Consider the following 13,871-nt stretch of genomic DNA (forward strand, 5'->3'; position numbering starts at 1 on the left):
TTTTTTGAGTACAGATCCTTTACCTCTTTGGTTAGGTTTATTCCTAGGTATCTTATGGTTTTGAGTACAATTGTAAATGGAATAGATTCTTTAATTTCTCTTTCTTCTGTCTTGTTAGCATATAGAAATGCAATTGACTTCTGGGCATTAATTTTATACCTTGTCACTTTGCTGAATTCCTGTATGAGTTCTAGGAATTCTGGGGTGAAGTCTTTTGGGTTTTCCAGAGTATCATGTCATCTGCGAAGAGTGAGAGTTTGACTTCTTTGCCAATTCAGATCCATTTTATTTCTTTTTTTGTCCGATTGCTGAGGCTAGGATTTTTAGCATTGTACTGAACAACACTGGTGAGAGTAGACATCCCTGCTGTGTTTCTGACCTTTGGGAAAAAGCTCTCAGTTTTTCCCCATTGAGAATGATATTTGCTATGGGCTTTTCAAATATGGCTTTTATGGTATTGAGGTATGCTTCCTCTATCTCTACACTATGAAGAGTTTTAATCAAGAAAGGATGCTGTACTTTGTTAAATGCTTTTTCTGTATCGATTAATGGATTAATGGCTCTTGCCCTTTCTTTTATTAATGTAGTGTATCACATTGATTGATTTGCAGATGTTGAACCACTCTGGCAGCCCAGGAATAAATCCCACTTGATCTCAAGAATAATCCTTTTATCTATTTTTATTTTTAGAGATTTTATTTATTTATGGGGGGGGGGAGGGAGGGAGGGAGAAGCAGGCTCCATGTAGGGGGCCTGATGCAGGACTCGATCCTGAGTCTCCAGGATCAGGCCCTGGACTGAAGGCTCCACTAGACTGCTGAGCCACTCTGGGCTGCCCGAGAACAATCCTTTTAATGTACTGTTGGATCCTATTGGCTAGTATCTTGGTGAGGATTTTGGCACCCACGTTCATCAGGGATATTAGTGTGTAATTCTTTTTGGTGGAGTCTTTTTCTGGTTTGGGAGTCAAGGTAATGCTGGCCTCATAGAATGAGTCTGGAAGTTTTCCTTCCATTTCTATTTTTTAAAACAGCTTCAGTATAATAGATATTAGTTCTTTAAATGTTTGATAGAATTCCCTTGGGAAGCTACCTGGCCCTGGACTCTTGTTTGTTGGGAGATTTCTGATTACTTCTTCAATTTCCTTGTGGGTTATGGGTCTGTTCAGGTTTTCTATTTCTTTCTGTTTCAGCTTTAGTATTTTATATGTTTCCAGGAATGCACCCATTTCTTCCAGATTGCCTAATTTATTGGCATATAGTTGCCCATAATATGTTCTTATAACTGTTTACATTTCTTTGGTGGTGTTTTTTTTTTTTCCTTTGGTATGATCTTTCCTCTTTCATTCATGATTTTGTTTCTTTGGGTCCTTTCTCTTTTATTTATTATTCTGGCCATGGGGTTATCAATCTTATTAATTCTTTCAAAGAACCAGTTCCTAGTTTCATAAGCCTGTTCTACTGTTCTTTTGGCTTCTATTTTATTGATTTCTGCTCTAATCTTTATTAATTCTCTTCTCCTTCTGGATTTAGGCTTTACTTGCTGTTCTTTTTTCAGCTCCTTTAGGTGTATGGTTAGATCATGTATTTGAGACCTTTCTTGTTTCTTGAAAAAGGCTTGTATTGCTATATATATTCCCTCTTAGGACCACCTTTGCTGCATCCCAAAGGTTTTGAACAGTTGTGTTTTTATTATCATTTGTTTCCATGAATTTTTAAAAATTCGTCTTCAATTTCCTAGTTGACCCATCATTCTTTAGTAGATGTTCTTTAATCTCCACATATTTGAGTTCTTTCAAATTTCCTCTTGTGATTGAGTTCAAATTTCAAAGCATTATGGTCTGGAAATATGGAGGGAATGATCTCAATCTTTGGTACCAGTTGAGACCTGATTTGTGACTCAGTATGTGATCTATTCTGGAGAATGTACCATAGGTACTTGAGAAGAATGTGTATTTTGTTGCTTTAGGACGGAATACTCTGAATATCTGTGAAGTCCATCTGGTCTAGTATGTCATTCAAAGCCCTTGTTTCCTTATTGATCTTCTGCTTATATGATCGGTCCATTGCAGTAAGGGGGGTGTTAAAGTCCCCTACTATTGTATTATTATCAGTGTGTTTCCTTAATTTTGTTATTATTTGGTTTATATAATTGGCTGCTCCTATGTTAGTGGCATAAATACTTAAAATTGTTAGATCTTGTTGAATAGACTCTTTGATTATGATATAGTGTCCTCTTCATCTCTTTTTAGTCTTTGGCTTAAATCAAGTTTGTCTAAGGATCGCTACATTTTCTTTTGATGTCCATTAGCATGATAAATGTTTTCCAACCCATCAATTTCAATCTGGAGGTGTCTTTGGGTCTAAAATGAGTCTCCTGCAGATAGCATATTGATGGGTGTTAGTTTTTTTATCCATCTGGGACCCTGTGTCTTTTGATTGGGGCATTTATCCCATTTACATTTAGAGTGACTACTGAAAGATACGAATCTAGTCCCTTGTATTACCTGTAAAGTCACTGTACATTGTCTCTATTAAGAGACTATTTTAGAAAGAATTTCCTCATATTTAAGTAGTATTTTCTTAAAAACAAAAAAAAAAAGAAAGAAAGAAAACTATACCCAGTGTCAGGAAAATTCATCTCATGCCAGATCGTTATTAAAAATATGGTAATTCAGATGCCTGGGTGGCTCAGTGGTTGAGCGTCTGTCTTTGGCTCAGGGCATGGTCCTAGGGTCCTGGGATCAAGTCCTGTATTGGGCTCCCCTCAAGGAGCCTGCTTCTCCTTCTGCCTGTGTCTCTGCCTCTCTCTATGTATCTCTCATGAATAAATACAATCTTAAAAAAATAAAAATATGGTAATTATTTATGTAGTTCAAGCAACAACAGTAACTGCTCTATAAACACATATTGACTCTGAACATTTTTGTTGAAAGAGTTTTAGTCTTTTTCAGTTTCCTATTTGGTCAGTATAGCTTTCGACCTCTCAGAATCATAGAAAATCAAAATGAGAATTTGTTGTATATCTACTTATATCCATGCACATCACAGATGAAAGATTCAAGCACTGAGTATTAAAGTTATTTGTTCATGACCACCTAACTTATGGCAGGAATGGACCAAAAAATCAAATCCTTACAATTTTTATACCAGTGTTCAACTCACACACATATCTGGCCCCACCTATCTATGTATGCTCATAATAGCTTTTATCTTTTCTTCACAGCATTATTATCTCTTACTGAATATCTTTCTTTTGCTAAAGTATAAGCTCTGTGGAAGCATTAGCTCTGTCTGTCTTTTTCTTTTACTTTTGATGGCTGTCCAGATGCCTAACCCATTATTAAGTACCTAATAATCACATATTAACTGAACAAGTGAATGTACCATGTTACTTCTCTACCCTTAGTGAACTTACTGAAACTTAAGGCCTTATACGACTAACTTGTAGGGAGAGAGGTAGTAGTATCTGTGAATAGATTTAAAGGTATATGACATTTTCTGGTTAGGTCCATTTTGCTTAGGCTACAGGCTACAGTTTTCTTAATTCTCATATGGATCCATAAAAAAAGACTGACAGTCACTGCCTTATGAAAAGGCTCTAGGGTGCCTGGGTGTCTCAGTCAGTTGGGCATCCAACTCTTGATTTTGGCTAAGGTCACGATCTTGGGGTTGTGGCGTTGGGCCCCGTGTGGAATTCCCCACTCCTCACAGTCTGCTTATTCATCTCCCTCTGCTCCTTCCTCAATCGAGTGTGCTCTCCCCTTCTCTCTCTCTCAAAAAAAATAAATTAATTAATTTTAAAAAATCCTTTTTTAAAGGCCCTAAAGTCATGTTTTACTCTAATATATTTAGGATCTCAACTTTACAACAGTTAATACCCTTTGACTGTATTTTAATTCTAAAGATTTAGCTGTGGCATTCCCTTGGCATATTTTAGAAGTTTATCAGCTTCTGCAGCAGCTCAGTGCTAAGATAAGGAGGGGGAAAAAGTAAGGATTGACTACAAAGATAGGGTACCATGGTACTCCTAGAAGAGATACCAGACTTAATTCATCAACAGTCCTTGAACACAAATACATTCTGTTTGTTTATACAGTACTTACCTTTTCAGCTGGAAGGATGTGTCGTTTCATGAAATGCTTCACCCTAGCAAGAACTTCCTGGCCAGTCTTACTCTGTGCAAACAACTGTGGGGAAGTATCAATTTGTGGTGGTGTAGTACTGAAAGTTCTTTATAAAAAAACAAAAAAAACAAAAAAAACAAAGGTTATAAAGGTGTCCCAAATCATTATTATGTATCTCCAAATATAATGTGAAGTTTTTTCCAACTCCCTCAAAATATCCCTCAGGAATTGCCAAATTTTGGAACTTCTTAAGTTTTTCATATTATGGGATGAATGCAGAATCACTTTACTCTGAACATGAAACTAATGGTGAAAGCACTACGTGGGTAAAACATTAGCCTGACATGATTTCAATCAGTGGTAGTTTTGAATCTTTATTAAAGTCACTTATAATCTCTCAAAAAGGAAGTGAAGAAATTGAACACAAATTTAGTAATTATTTTTAGTGTATTCCTCACAAATATAACTGCTGGATGTCATTATAAAGATCTTTATGAAGAGCAACACTATCTGTTACATTATAGAGAACACAAATATCCATCTATAAGATGAATTGTAAAACATAACTGTCCTAATGTTTTTTATCCTGGATACTTGTGGCCTGGACAGAATTTCTAAGGACAGCATCATCTATGCATTCAGTAAGTGCTATATATCGCATCACTTAGATGGGAGTATGTGGTTAGTAAGTGAATTAGTGAATTAGATGCCTCAAAGTGATATGGATTTCGAAGACACTTATGAAATGATTAAAATTTCATGAAATATGATAGAAGAGAGCAATACTTCTAAAATTAATAAACCATCCTTTATAAGATATACTTTTAAATAGGTATATGTAAGTAACTTAAATATTAGAAATAAACATTTCAAAGTTTTAATCTATATCCTTAAAAGTTTACATACTCAATCAAGTTGGCAAAAAACAAAACAAAACAAAACAAAAAAACCTTTTAATCATGAATCTGGGTTATTTTCTTTATATTTGAAGTCATTTTATTTTCAGGCATATAAGAGATTTACCAAAAAATTGCTATGGCTAGCAGCATCCATCCTTGTGTAAGTAATAGAAAGTCCCTCTCCTCCTAAAGTTTACAAACTTCATATACCTAATAAAGGCTCTAATTTGAGTTAGAAAAGGAATTGATTTTGCTTACCTTCTTGAGAGTTGTAATCCAGTTTCTGCCAGAGGTTGCACAATCTTGGCAAACAGAAAGCTATTCTCAGATGCATTATTTCCCAGAAGATATCTACTATATACACCCTATAAGTAAATTAAAAAAGAGCAATTAAGGGCAGCCCTGGTGGTCCAGTGGTTTAGCGCCGCCTTCAGCCCAGGGTGTGATCTTGGAGACCCAGGACCAAGTCCCACGTCAGGCTTCCTGCATGGAGCCTGTTTCTCCCTCTGCCTGTGTCTCTGCCTCTCTTTCTCTCTCTCTCTCTGTGTGTGTGTGTGTGTGTGTGTGTGTGTGTGTGTCTCATGAATAAATAAATAAAATCTTAAAAAAAAAGAGCAATTAAGATTCATTGAAAATTATTCTTCAGCTATCCAGTCTCTCCACAGTTTCCCAGCTATGTGAGTCACTAAACTCACAAGGTATCAAGATGTAAATCAGACCATCAATTCTATTTATTTACACATAGGGATAATTATACCCCCCTAAGTTAAAGAGTTATACATCTATCATTTGGTTAACACACTCTCATCCTACCAATTGTAACTAGAAATCAAATCAAACTTGAAAATGAGGTCAGGAGTTAACAAAGATACCAGACTGGCAGCACCTTATATATCACTGTTTAAAGATCACTGTTCTCCCTTCATAACGGGGGAAAATCTAAAGAAACCAAAATAAAACAAAAAAACCCCAAAAAACTAAAGAGAAAGCAATGAGATGATCTCTAAGAATATTTATTTCCCTCATATTTTGGACTCCTAGTTTAATTAACTGTCTCCTCAAACAGGGTCAGTTGAATACTAATTAGTTTTTCTTTCTTCTCCGTGTTCTGTACTTTAATATAACACACTCTCCTCTCCCTTGCTCGTCTCATCCTAACACAATTAACTGAATTTCATTAGTTTCATTTTTTCATGTAATTCTTTATACAACTAAACATTCTAATAGAACTTCCATCATTTCCAATTTCATATTTGTAGTTAGAATGCAATGTTTATGATCATCTCTGTTACCACATATAGTCTATGACATACATATTAATTACGAAATAATCCAAGTCAAACTTTCGTTTGAAATGAAAATCCATTTTAAATTCAAAGCCCGTTTGTTATCTGATTTGTGGAAACTGACAAATATAAAAAACACACTATAAACCCTCTTTTGAGAAACCCATCCAGCCAACATGATTACTGTGATTCTAAAATACAGGATGAAAGGTAATACAACTATATTCCTTTTTAAAATTTTTTTACAATTATATTCTTAGAAGATATTTTAGTTGGTCATAGATAGCATGGACTCTGAAGTCTAGGGGGAAAAAACCCTTAATCCTTCTTTTCCCATTCTTTTTTGTTTCTAAAAATCTCTTATTTACTTATTCCTCCAAGCCTTAGCCCTTTGTCAGTAATGAAGCATCTCAATTTCTTAAACTTCCAAGATTCAAAGCACATGGAAACTAAATCAGTATAAAAAAAGAATACATTTTAGGGGGGTCTGGGTGGCTCAGTTGGTTAAGCATTGGACTCTTGATTTTGGCTCAGGTTGTAATCTCAGGGTGGTGACATCCAGCCCCTTATGCGTGCTTAAGATTCTTTATCTCCCTCTTTCTCTGTCCTCCCACCCCCAAGGAAAAAAGAATACACTGTAGATTAAGCTGTTATTTTAAAAAACTGAGTTTATGCTCAATTTCCTCATAAAATTAATGTCATAAATATGACTGCTATAAAATGGAAAATTTTATTTATTCTCTCAAAACCATATTAAGAGGCTACTATAATCTACATACTGTGTGAGGCTTTGGGACATGCAAAAGCATTTCTTTCTTCCAACCCTGGTTAATAAATGGTTTTATAGGGCAGCCCGGGTGGCTCAGAGGTTTAGCACTGCGTTGCGCCCAGGGCATGATCCTGGCGACCTGGGATCGAGTCCCGTGTCAGGCCCCCTGCATGGAGCCTGCTTCTCTCTGCCTGTGTCTCTGCCTCTCTCTCTCTCTCTCTCTCTGTATCTCTCATGAATAAATAAATAAGATCTTTTAAAAAAAAATAAATGGTTTATAGTTCAGCCCTGGTTAATAAATGGTTTTATAGTTCAAAGCAGACATCATTGAATGGATAAAGAAGATGTGGTCTCTGTATACAATGGAATATTACTCAAACCATTAGAAACGACAAATACCCACCATTTGCTTCGATGTGGAGGGACCTGGAGGGTATTATGCTGAGTGAAATAAGTCAATCGGAAAAGGACAAACATTATATGGTCTCATTCATTGGAGGAATATAAAAATTAGTGAAAGGGAGTAAAGGGAAAGGAGGGAAAATGAGTGAAAATATCAGTGAGGGTGACAAAACATGAGAGAAACCTAACTCTGGGAAATTAACAACGGGTAGTAGAAGGGGAGGTGGGCAGGGGGTTGGGGTGACTGGGTGATGGACACTGAGGGAGGCACTTGGCGGGATGAGCACTGGGTGTTATGCTATATGTTGGCAAATTGAACTCCAATAAAAAAAATTAAAAAAAAAAAACAAAGCAGACATCATTAAAATATTTTAGCTCTTTCTTAAATTGGATATTCAGGAAATAACCGGTTTTCACATGCTTTTCTCTTCTTATCATTATGTCTTTCTCTCTTCCCTCTCCTATCTTTTAAGTTCATCATACCAAAAAGTAATAAACATTTTGCTACTCAATTTTTTTCCCTTGCCAAATTGCTATTCTGTAAATTCTGGATTCATATTTACCCATGTTTGCTATTTGTCATTATCAAAAGCAAAATAATTTAAGGACAAAGAACATAAAACTCCTGAAGCCCAGAAAATACTGTGAACAGTACATTAATAAATAATGGTACAACATATTTTGCTCACCATCAATTACCTGTGCTATTCCAGCCATTTTAAAATATGCAAGGGCAAGAAAGAAATTCCAGTTAGGAAGAACAGAGTTAATTCCCCTGCAGTGGCAATATATTGAAATCAGTTCTTCTATTGATGGTATCCCTATAAAAACAATACACACTATGAAATATAATAAAGATAGCATGGTGACTATTTCAAATGTAATAATATTGCATATGTATACAAAACATATGAAATGTTTAACATTTAACATATGTTAAACCACATAACAACATAACATTTAACATATGTTAAACAACATAACATTTAACATATGTTAAACCACATAACAAACATGTTGTGAATGTTGATTTCCAAAAGAATGAAGTATATAAAGGGCTACATTTTATCATAAATTACTAAAAGTGAAATGCTATTGTTCAGAAAAATCAAGAATAAAATTTTTTAGAAACATTTCAAGAAACAAATAAGAGCTACTTATCTAAAATTGCAATATAATCTTACCTTTTAATTATGAAGAATAAATATATTTTTACATTAATAGCAATTTAGGCAACATAATGGTTTTGTACCTTTGTTTTCTTGAAAATTAGAATTTTGGTTTATCCATGGAACGCTCCTTGGCCAAAAGTAGAACAGAGAGAGATGAGCTAAGTCCGACAAAGAATGACCAATGGTTGAAAGCTCCCAATCCAATACAGCTATAACTCGAGACTGCAATTAAAAATGAAAAGGTTTTAACATATTTAATACAAAACTAAAACAAGGAAATAAATGAAATCCTATTTCCTATCAAAAGTAAATCTGAGCCGTAGTTTGTAGTCTTTACCTACAATGTAACATCTCATTTACCTAATAATTAATTAGCCTTGAATATGTAGAGCCAAGTCTTCTGGCTCCATTATTGGCCATCAGTTCTTCTGCATTTTACTTTATATAGCCTAATATCTCTATTAATGAGGGGAGGCAAAAGCAGTTGAAATTGCTCAACTGAGGGGTTACTATGGTAAAGAAGAAATTCTATAATTATAATTGAAGCATCTATGTCATGTCATATATAGTTAGAAGAGTTTGCTCTGTTGATAAATCTTACTGCATAACAAATATGACACTGTTATGGCAACTGTATTTTTTGGGCACTTTTTGTTTGTTTGTTTGTTTGTTTTTTAAGATGTCTAAGTAGTTTCTACACCCAACACGGGATTTGAACTCATGACCCCAGGATCAAGAGTCACATGCTCTACCGACTGAGCTAGCCAGATGCTCCAAAGCAATGGCATTTTTAAAAATGAATTATTTCATGCTATAGCTATAAAAGTATAATTGTTATAAAAGATGTTATTTGTTTTATGACTATAAAATTCACAATTATACAGCAGCATGATAAAAGTCATGTGATGCAGAATTCATAAAACAGAAAACTTTCCTCATTCTACTTTATAACAATACATATCAAGGGAATATATATCTCATGTTAAGGACACAGGACATTCAGGGTGCCTAAGTGGCTCAGTCAATTAAGTGTCTGCCTTAAGGTCAGGTCATGATCCCAGGGTTCTGGGATCAAGCCCCACCTTGGGCTTCCTGCTTAGCAGGGGGTCAGGGCTTCTTGTTCTCCCTGCTTGTGCCTTCTTTCTCTCTCAAATAAATAAAATCTTAAAAAAAAAAAAAAAAAAAGAACACAGGATATTCAACTGTAAATACAAAGGGAAAAGCAATTTGCAGAATACATGTAGTTGATTCTATTTATGTTTAAATAAAAAGGTTATAAACCAGTACTCAAAGTTGAAAGGATTTACACCGAACTAATAGCAATGTCTATGGTTACTTCTAGGTATGAAGGAAGGAGGAATTGGGTATAGGGAGGAGAAATCTCCACTGGAGGTTTCTGTACAGAGGAATGACCTGACAGGGTTTGTATTTTAGGAGGATCACTCTGGGTGCTGGGTTTTGAACAGACTGTAGGGGGGCCAGTGAGAAGACTGCAGTAGTCATTTTACACAAGATTATCCAAGCCAGATAAAACAGCAGGCTCATTTAGGCAATGAGGATTACTGGTTCCATGCTTTTATATAACTTTGTATATGCTTGCACTCCTTCACCCCTCTGGCACATTTGTACACGGTATTGTAACTTTGTGGAAGAACAAAGACTTTGGAACAAGATAGACTCATATTTAAATCCTAACTCCACCATTTAATGGCTGTGCAACTCTGGACAGTCTAGTTAACCTCTCTGAGTGTCGAATTTTCTCAGCCATAATGTACCCCTTGCAAAGAGTTAGTGTGAAGATTAACTGAGGGCAAGTAGCATGTCTGTTTTGTTTACCAGTTCCTAGGAAAGTACCTGGCACATAATAGATGGCCAACATTCCATGAATAAGTACAGAGCCTAGCGTATAGTGTGCATTCAAAAATTTCCTATTATATTGCTAAACTCTACCTCTGAAACTAAAAAAAAAAAAATTCCTATTATAACTAAGGGACAAATTGATCATGATCTCCCCCATAATTTGACTTAATAAGACCTTTTATTGTTGTGGTTATATTGTACTCTAATTACTATATGAGCTAGATTTGTTAAGAAAACAAAAAAAGGATTGGACATATTTTTCTCTTTATTACTCTACTTGTTTTTATGTTCTTTTTTTTTTGTAAGTTTTTATTTATTTGACAGAGAGAGAGAGAGAGGACACAAATGGGGAGAGGCAGGACAGAGAAGCAGACTCCCCATTGAGCAGGGAGCCCAACATGGGGCCTGATCCCAGGATCTGGGATCATGACCTAAGCCGAATGCAGACGTTTCACCAACTAAGCTATCCAGGAGCCCCTGTCTTTATGTTAACATCCAAAGAAAAGAAGATGAGACATTTGCTTATGCTATAGATTTCACCTTTTTTTTCAATGAAAACTGGGAATCTTCTCTGAAGTCAGGTTTCAAGATATCTAAAAACTTTTTTTAGGTAATTGCACAAAGCTCTAAAACAAAGGCTAGTGAGAAAAGTTGATGGTTCATCAAACTCTATCAATTAGTGTAAATTAAGTAGCAATAGTTTATCAGAAAACCATTGATGCCTGTTTGTGCACAGAGCTATATAACAAGCTCAGCCTAACTCCTAGTAGTGAAAATGAACCTTTACTAATTCATTTTGCTGCTAAAGAACTTAATAAAATGACTTCTGATGGTTTTTCTGAAATCTCAGCACAACAAACAGCTTTTCATTTTGCTGATTATCTTCTACACTGAGTTTTATTTTTCTATGTGTGTTTTCTGTACTATTGAATTTTATTAAAATGTATATATATTATCTTTTCAAAACAAAAGAAATACATGCGGGATGCCTGGGTGTCTCAGTGGTTGAGGGGACTGCCTTTGGCGCAGGGCATGATCCCAGAGGGATTGAGTCCCTTAATGGGCACCCCATGGTGAGCCTGCTTCTCCCTCTGCCTACATCTCTGCCTCTCTATGTCTCTCATGAATAAATAAATAAAATCTTGAAAAAAAAAAAAACCAAAAGAAACACATGCAATCTAACATGACAAAAAATAGATGAAGAAGGCAGGGAAGAAGATATTAATAGAATTTTAAATAAAAAGATGAAACTGGGGCAGCCTGGGTAGCTCAGAGGTTTAGCACCACCTTCAGCCCAAGGCCTGATCCTGGAGACCCAGGATTGAGTCCCATGTCAGGCTCCCTGCATGGAGCCTGCTTCTCCCTCTGCCTGTGTCTCTGCCTCTTTCTCTGTCTCTCATGAATACATAAATAAAATCTTTAAAAATAAAAATATGAAACTAGGGGTAAGATTATTACATCAAGTTAAATGTCATAGGTCACATATAGTTGTTAGCATGGACAATAAAAACTGCTCTGAGTTTTCAGTGGGCAAAATAAAGTGTGAAGCATGATTAGTCAAAATGCCCGTAGTGTATACAGGTTCAAAACAAATCAGCTACTTAAGAGTGACAACTTTTCTCTGCAATGAAGCTTAAGAAAAATCTTACCCATCAACCTGCATGACAGAGATATTGTGTAAAGTGCTGAAATGTCTTCAATTACATCAAGAGGACTTCAAAGGTCCGGTCATCCCCAGAAAATAGCTTGGGGTAGAAAGTGACTAAGGACAAAAGTGAATCAAGTAGAAGGCAAGACCATACACTGAGAGTGGGAATCTTTTTTTTTTTTTTTTTAAAGATTTTATTTATTCATTCATGAGAGACACGGCGGGGGGGTGGGGGGGCAGAGACACAGGCAGAGGGAGAAGCAGGCTCCATGCAGGGGTCCTGATGTGGGACTCGATCCCAGGTCTCCAGGATCAGGCCCTGGGCTGAAGGAGGCGCTAAACTGCTGAACCACCCGGGCTGCCCTGAGAGTGGGAATCTAAGTGAGAAAAGCAATTTGATAGTTTGGGAAGAATGGAAAAGATTTGAAAAAAATATTTTAAAAAGTCATAGATTTTACAAAGAGATGAAGTTACAGCCTAGATGAAATTATGCAACATACATGTGTCCCAGAACTCCATTAACCTGATTCATGGCTATATAATGAAGCAAAAATATAACAACCCAAAATTAGGATTAGAGAATCTATAAAGTCAAAAGGTGAGAAGATTCTGGAATAATAAGTAATCTAAGGTCAGAAAACTTTATAACTCTTATATTACTTGTATATATTCACAGTCAAAGAATTATTAATTCAACTGACAATAAAGAAAATAGTTTTTAAAACAATTGATCATGCCCACATGAGCCAGGCAGAATAAGAAGCCAAAGTAAGTCATCAGGGGTTCATGGATTCTAAAGTAATCAAGCTTGTAGCATCTCAGGGGAAGTATAAGAAACAAGAGAAATAGAAGGTAAAGAGGCTGTGGTCAAAGACAAAGACACCCCTAAAGTTGATCAATTCCAAGAGAGGAAGAGGAAGTACAATACAGAAAAAATTATTTAACATTGCAAGTCTGTAGGCTGGAGTTCAAAACCTGGCTTTATTACCAACGAGCATTTACTAAAGAGCATTTTATTTTATTGTTGTATTTTTTATTTTATTTATTTGAGAGAGAGAGAGAGAGAGAGAGAGAGAGCACAGGCGGGGGTGGGGTGGGGTGTGTGATGGAAGAAGCAAGCTCCTCACTAAGTAGGGAGCCCACTCTGGGCTCAATCCCAGAATCCTGGGATCATGATCTGAGCTGAAGGCAGACATTTAACTGACAGAACTATCCAGGTGTCCCTACTAAAAAGTATTTTAAAAATATCTGTAATGTAGGGGCACCTGGGTGGCTCAGTTGGTTAAGCGTCCGACTCTTGAGTTTAGCTCAGGTCATGATCTCAGCGTCATGAGCTCAAGCCCTGTGTGAGGCTCCCCCTTTGAATGTGGAGCCTGCTTAAGATTTTCTCTCACTTTCTCCCTCTGCCCCTCTCTCCTCTCTCTCTGAGAAAAAAATGTTATAGAAAGGTGCTGAAGAAAAATTCAATTGCCACAGCTTTTCTAGCAACAAAATTAAATTGTATAACTATGATGCTCCCCAACTACACTAACATTTAAAAGATAATGAAGGAAATTAAAAAGAAAAAGCCATTAAAAAAACAAGCTTTGTTTGCATACTTTTTTTTCTTCATAATATATAAGAGGCTGCAAGATAGATGACTTCAGAGGAACCAGATTACATATATTTGTTATCTTAAATACATAAGACTACTAATTAATGAATGCAGA

The 13,871-nt window shown here is 35.9% G+C and overlaps 1 protein-coding gene across 1 annotated transcript in view; it reads right to left on the reverse strand.

The window, feature by feature from the left end:
* ACAD11 (acyl-CoA dehydrogenase family member 11) overlaps positions 1-13,871 on the reverse strand; it is a 109,531-nt gene that overhangs the window by 75,172 nt on the left and 20,488 nt on the right. Inside the window, exons 6-9 of the mRNA XM_025448852.3 lie at positions 8,735-8,876; positions 8,182-8,303; positions 5,284-5,390; positions 4,106-4,232 (exon numbers count right to left, since the gene is read on the reverse strand). Of these exons, the coding sequence (XP_025304637.1) occupies positions 4,106-4,232; positions 5,284-5,390; positions 8,182-8,303; positions 8,735-8,876 (498 nt within the window). The remainder of the gene's footprint in view (positions 1-4,105; positions 4,233-5,283; positions 5,391-8,181; positions 8,304-8,734; positions 8,877-13,871) is intronic.

This window comes from Canis lupus, chromosome 23, assembly GCF_003254725.2.
Source record: "Canis lupus dingo isolate Sandy chromosome 23, ASM325472v2, whole genome shotgun sequence".
NCBI lineage: Eukaryota > Metazoa > Chordata > Mammalia > Carnivora > Canidae > Canis > Canis lupus.